At 44.5% G+C, this 6,823-nt stretch overlaps 1 protein-coding gene across 2 annotated transcripts; it reads right to left on the reverse strand.

Annotated features, from left to right (window-relative positions):
• Positions 1 to 36: 36 nt before the first annotated feature.
• On the reverse strand, positions 37 to 4,409 carry RPL32 (ribosomal protein L32). Of its 2 annotated transcripts, none has more exons than XM_080675605.1 (4): positions 4,352 to 4,409; positions 3,062 to 3,162; positions 2,295 to 2,476; positions 37 to 218 (listed from the first exon to the last, which is right to left on the reverse strand). In XM_080675605.1, the coding sequence occupies exons 2-4, from the start codon at positions 3,155 to 3,157 to the stop codon at positions 89 to 91; spliced, it is 408 nt and encodes a 135-aa protein (XP_080531731.1). In that variant the 5' UTR covers positions 3,158 to 3,162; positions 4,352 to 4,409; the 3' UTR covers positions 37 to 88. The 2 variants fall into 2 exon arrangements, with proteins under 2 accessions (XP_080531731.1, XP_080531730.1); XM_080675604.1 differs by having other exon boundaries at positions 4,184 to 4,398.
• Between the last annotated feature and the right edge of the window lie 2,414 nt (positions 4,410 to 6,823).

Genomic DNA, 6,823 nt, shown 5'->3' on the forward strand with positions numbered 1-6,823 from the left:
AAACTGGAGAGGAAAACCAAGGGCGGAAATGCCAGATGGCAGAATTTTATGATTTTATTAACACAAATACAATGTGTACACAATCTGTCTATTCATTTTCTTCACTGCGCAGCCTGGCATTGGGATTGGTGACTCTGATGGCCAGCTGGGCTGCTCTTTCCACAATGGCTTTGCGGTTCTTTGAGGAGACGTTGTGAGCAATCTCAGCACAGTAAGATCTGGAAGAGAATCCATAAGTAGGTAAGGAGCAAGCCAGCCCAGAACATTGTGTGTTCCACTGGGAAGGCAACAGCTTTGGTCACTTCACCTCCAGAGCCACAGCACTGGGCAGAGAGGATGCTGGTAAATGGTTGCTGAATGACGACACCTGCACACCCCAAATTCCACAGTACTAGCAAAGCTCTCAAAGCTGCGACAGAAAGCACTCTCACTACCCCCTTACTTAATCCTCACAGAAACTGTAATACAGGTTATCCCCTCCATTTTACAGACAAGAGGTGGAAGTGAATTTCCAAATCACATATGCAATAATGAACAGGGAGGGGATGGCTCACCCCAGACCCCAGGTTGAGATTCTCCCTCAGTCTTTCTGGCCAAACTGCCCAACTCAAGTCTCAGGGAGCTTAGACTTGCCCCTGAAAAGTTTTGGAACTGCAAGTAGCAGAGCAGATTCCAATAGTGTAATTAATCCAAGGGAGCTCCCTGATCCAGACCATAAATATTTTACTTGTTTGCTGCAGATAAAATTCAAGTTGAAAGTAACATTGGCTCAAGCCACCCAGTGAGTAGCAATACCTAACATTTCCTGAGCATGTGTATACCAGGAACTGGTCTCATCCATTCCTCACAGCGAAACATATAACAAATTAGTCTAATGAACAAATTTCAGTAAGGAGGTGATCTGAAGCCATAAAAGGTGGATTAAGAAAAGACACTACCTATGGAAGACTAAGGAGTGATTAAATAAGGCAATGAGTATGTACAGTTCTTTTTAAAACCTCTGTAATAAAATAGGTTAACAGTGAGACAAGCAGAACAAAGAATTTTTTTTTTTTAATAAAGGAGTCTACTCAATTGCAAAGTAGCTATATTTTAAAATGTTTCCATAATCTTCGTTTTCAAGAAGACTTAAGTTATATTACACTTTTGGGCATGTCCCCCCCCCCATTTTTTCAAAAACTCATCAGGTCCTTATCAATATGTATTTAATAATCACACTGTACATATTTTAAATACTTTCCCTGGTGCTTGGGCATTTTCCATGTGACATTTTGTAATATATGTATTATATTTACAAATTGTTCATTTACTGTTGCAATGATCAGCTTATAAAATTTCCCTGCATTTTAATTATTTAAGGATAAATGCCCAGAAATGAAACTTGTGGATTAAAAATCATGGTTCCTGATACTGCAACATTTGCACTACATTCATTTTTTGCTACACAACAGGTATTAGATTGGGCCTCCACCATTATTAATCCCTATGCTCATCTTTTCTAAAGAACATTTCCAGTATTTCCATGCCTGGTTAAATCTCCAACCTAGAAACTCAACCAAATAAGGTTTCACTAAGACTTTGTATGCATATATGCATAACCCATGGACACAGACAACAGGGTGATGAAGGGGGGCAGGGGCAAGCTGGAGGGAGACAATGGGGAAAAAGGGGACGTAATACTTTCAACAATAAAGAATAATTTTTAAAAAATGGTTTCACTCATTTTTATTACCTGGGTCTTCCCATGAACATTATTTTCTCAACCCACTGTCCTAGTTTTGTCCTAAGCAAACCAAAGTCTCACACAGAACTCACCAAGTGTCTTTCTTAAAACAATGAGAAAGCTATGTTGTGATTCCTCAATTCACTCGTATCTATACACTGTTTAAGTGCCCTCTGCCTGTAGTCTTCCTTTTCTCTACCTCTGATCACACACTCTATACATCAGGCAGCACTCCACCATTCTGAAGATACCTGTGGCCAGTTTCAGTGCTCCTTAGATCTGAGGCTACCCCTCACATAAATAAAGCAACGTTCTGGAAATGACTGCCCAAATGACACAGCAGTGTTTGTAGTGTTAAGTCCTTCTTGAGTCTCTACACTTTTCAGGACAAGCCATCATGCCTTCCCTCACATTCCCCCCAAAAGCATTTTAAAGTCCCCAAGAAACATTCACTAAGCTCCTGGGAGAATATACAACTCCACATGCATTTTGAAAGGTCTAGAGTCCCTACCAAAAATGCTCACAGATGCATACTTCTGGCATCTGAACCCAGAGGAGGGATCCAACTCACTTATTGCACATCAGCAGCACTTCAAGCTCCTTGACGTTATGGACCAGAAACTTCCGAAAGCCACTAGGCAGCATGTGCTTTGTTTTCTTGTTGCTCCCATAACCAATGTTGGGCATCAAGATCTGGCCCTTGAATCTTCTACGCACCCTGTTGTCAATGCCTCTGGGTTTCCGCCAGTTCCGCTGAAAAACAACACGTAGGTGGGTTAGTGTCTATGCAGACTGCCAACTCTTCCTTTTGGAAGAAAAAAGGGGACCAAATGAAAAATAACAGTAGCAGTCTTTGGTTTACAGGATTTCACTATTTTTTATATACTTATTAGTGAAGAAATAAAGGGCTCCTGTATTTGCACACCAGGAGTATGGACCCACATCCACACTCCTCCTAAGTAAAGGAAAAGCATATTACACACCAATGGAACATGAGGGGATTGTGTAGAGTTAAGATGAAGAGAATGGGTTCCCACATTGCCCTCAAGAGTTAAGTTTTCTCATCTCTAAAATAAGGATAATTACCCCTCATACCATCAAGGCCACCTGAAATGATATAAACCTCAAAACAGCCAAGTGCATCATGTCACTTAAATTCCAATTTACACTCCAAGAGGCCGAGTTCCAATAAATGCCTAAGTTTCTACAGTGAGCTCTTCCACCAACCAGACTTGTTGATTCATTTGCCAAAGATGATGTCAGAAACCCAATGGCTGATTCAGGAACCCTTTTCTTGACCCCAACACACACTTCCACTTCCAACCCAAGACCACATACCTTAATTTTGACATATCGGTCTGACTGGTGCCGGATGAACTTCTTGGTCCTCTTTTTGACAATCTTGGGTTTCACGAGGGGTCTGAGGGCAGCCATGGTGCCTTTAAAAGAGACAGGTACCTTAAAACAAAGAAAAGCCCTGGAAAGAGGCTTTCCTTGCCCAGGGCTTCAGCACTGTTGCAGAGTGCCTTCCAATCACCAGCTACCGAGCAAGCAGGGAATGGAATGGGTATCTCTGCCAGGCCTGTTTTTCCTCCCGTCTCCGAAGCTGGCAGAATATTAGCCACTCGCCAGACGCGGTCCTGGGAGGTTAGGAGTCATCTCGCCCACTCAAAGCCAAGAAAGAATCCCAATGGCTGACTTAAAACAAACTGGCCCCCAAACGTTCTCAGCGGGTAAAGGGGCAGCAAATCCTACGCCAGTGTCCCAACCCCAGCTGGTCCAATTTCCTTTTAGTTACGCCGGCATTTGACAAACTACATGAACTGGCATCTGTTTTCTCACCTATTAAAAACGGAAATACTAATGCACGTTGAACGCGTGCCGTGCCCAGACTAGGGCAGACGTTTGGTAAAGAGAAACCTCTAGGACTAGGTGAACTTTCTAAAACGCCCCTAGGCCTTGGAAATGCCATTCTACCTGGAGAGCAACTCAAAAGTTACCTTCCTCTGGGTGTCCTCAATTTGTCGCACACATTAGGTAGTAAATGCACAGCCCTCTCCCATTGATTTCCTCAAAGACAACGACACAGTTACAAATTCCCAGAGATCCTGACCCGATAACCGAATTTTTGGTAACTGAGCGAGTCACACGCCAACTCGGTTTCTTTCTCTTTTTGGCAGCTCCGCCGCAGCAGTAACCCCAGGGCCAGAAACTGTGGGGAAGGGAGCGTCGGGCAACAGAAATAGGTTTTTATCTCTTTAACACATAGGCGGATATCGCTGATCTACTGAAGTAACCTAACGACTCCGGCCCTGGCCAGTGAGGCTGCAAACCCCGGATCGCTCCACGCCCAACAGGGACCCCCTCAGTTTGGTTTCAATCGGCGCCCCGCTCCCCCACGGCTCAAACAAGCTGCCCGCAGCTCAGAATGTCCCCAAGCGGCCGCCCTGGTAAGCCAACCTCCAACACCGGCTGGGTCACTTCGTTGTATTCCTGTAGGCGCTCCAAACAGGCGACAAGGATAACACCCAATGAGACGACCACTCGGAAAGACAAGCCTCCTCACCAGGGAGCGATTGGGCCTGATGGACAACGCGGAGAGACAGATGCCAGACGATTAAAACTCACCGAGTAGGAGATGGCTGCCACCTCCGTAGGCAGCGCCGAGGAAGAGAGGGGAAAGTGCTGCGCGAGGCCTGATGGGACTTGACCTCTGGGTCCTGGCAGGGAAAAGGAGAGCACTTCCGGCTCGTGGTCGTTCAAAAATAAACGTCAGAGAAATAACACTGAAAAAAGTTGAAGATTACCTGTGTTTTAATAGACATTAATGTCTAGGAGTAGTACTGAAAAATGTTCAGACCTGCTATTGGGACTACGTAGAATATTTGGAATTCTTTCTGAGCTTCTAAGACCTGGTGGGGGCACCCACTTCCGCCAGAAGTTGAAGCTGCTCTTCCGCCTCCAGCTTTTTTTATTATTTTCGCCCTGGTTTCTTCTGCTCCAAAGCGCGCCTCTTGTTGGCCAGGAGGAAGCAAAACAAAGACTTCATAATATGCTCTCACGTGAGTTATTGTAAAAAACAATGAGACTACGTAAAATAGCTATCATTCAATGGGATTTACTATCCTTTCCACAATTCTACGAAGTAAATATATTATTTTACCTATGTAGAAAGTGAAATTTGGGGGTTTGACAAAATCCACACTTCTAACTATTAGGCTAAAACGGCCAAGTTTTTTTTTTTTTTTTTTTTTTTAATATATTTTATTGACATTTCACAGAGAGGAAGGGAGAGGGATAGAGAGCTAGAAACATCGATGAGAGAGAAACATCGATCAGCTGCCCCTTGCACACCTCCCACTGAGGATGTGCCCGCAACCAAGGTACATGCCCTTGACCGGAATCGAACCCGGGACCCTTCAGCCCGCAGGCGGACGCTCTATCCACTGAGCCAAACCGGCTTCGGCTCGGCCAAGTTTTTTATTGTTATTCTTGTTTTGTTTAGTGTTTAGTTTTAAGATTAATGTGAGCCCTAGCTGGTTTGGCTCAGTGGATAGAGCGTTGGCCCGTGAACTGAAGGGTACGGGTTCGATTCCGGTCAAGGGCATATGCCCAGGTTGTGGGCTCGATCCCCAATAGGGGGCGTGCAGGAGGCAGCCAATCAATGATTCTCTCATCATTGATGTTTCTCTCTCTCCCTTCCTCTCTGGAATCAATAAAAATATATTTTTAAAAAAAGAGATTAGTGCAAAAATCAAATTTCAGAAGAAAAAAATGTCCCTGGATCCCACAATACTGATGTCATTAGTGATCTTGATAGGAGTAATTCCAGGGGCCAGATGGAGACAGATGCTAAACTGGATGTGTTCTTAACTGAATGAGAAGAAGAGAGGAGAGCGAGTGTTGCCAACTCCGTCATGAGATTTTGATTGTGAAGGGAAGGGGAGTTTGAGACCCAAAGAAGTGAATTGTGAAATGTGAAATCAAATGTCTTGTTTCCGGTCACATATTTGGCAAACAGAGTTGAGACCAAAACCCCTTTGTGAATCACACCTAATGAATCCTGCTTATCCTGTGGTCTGTGGGGAGTCACATGGGATGCAGAGCACAGGAGCACTGTGTTAATAGCTGCCCATATCTACCTATGAACCAGGAGGACACTGTTCGATTCCCAGTCATGTGGTCAGGGTGATGGGGAAAAAAAAGACATTTTGGGGGGCTAGCAATCTGAATCTAGTCACTGCCCCTTTAATTGTCTGGTCCTGCAAGACCTGTTTACTCCCATTTTAGAGAAGCCATAAACTTTCCCCAGAGGAAGTTATCAGTGTTGGCGCCAGGCCAGGCCTTTGGTTGAGGTCTCAAAGCCCCAGCACATAGGGCTCTTTAAGAACTTGCAAAGAGGACTGGAAAACCCCATATTTGGGAGACAAAGGACTGAAAAAAGATATAAAAAGGGACAACTTCCTCCATGTTGTTCCTCAGAATTTGAAAGACATTTTTCTCTGGGCCCACACGTAATAATAATAAAGTGTAACTCCATTTCTCTAAGCGTTGCTTGGTTTTTCTCCGGTCTTCTGTAACAAGGGAATATGTCTGATTTGGGGGCTTGATACCCAGTGGAGAGCGTTCAGGAGGCTGCCAATCAGTGATTCATTATCATCATTAATGTTTCCATCTCTCTCTCTCTCTCCCTCTCCCCTTCTCTCTGAAATCAATAAAAAAAATTTTTTTTTAACTAGCTGCCCATATAATGGAAAAGGTTTTGACAGCATCAGATGGGTTAATCAGACAAAGAGTTCATGAACCAGAGCACATGCTTCCAATTGTAAAAGACTCAGGAGATTTGGAAGAAGTAATCCAATGGTTCAGTTTTTGGGGGGATGAGAGACATGGTGTTTCTCAGAGGAAGGCACAGGGCTCCCCCCACTACCTGCTGCTTCCCCCTGGACACTGAGATCCCAGGATCAGAGGCTGGAGGTGCCAGGCAGGCATCCATCAATATCCCAGGGAGTGTGCCTGTTGTATTACCTCAGGCTCAGGACCCCAACTTTTCCAAACACCCTCCTAGCCACAGCTTCTGAGCAAGAAATCACATCAGGT

The sequence above is a fragment of the Plecotus auritus genome (assembly GCF_963455305.1).
Source record: "Plecotus auritus genome assembly, chromosome: 6".
NCBI classification, from domain to species: Eukaryota; Metazoa; Chordata; class Mammalia; order Chiroptera; family Vespertilionidae; genus Plecotus; species Plecotus auritus.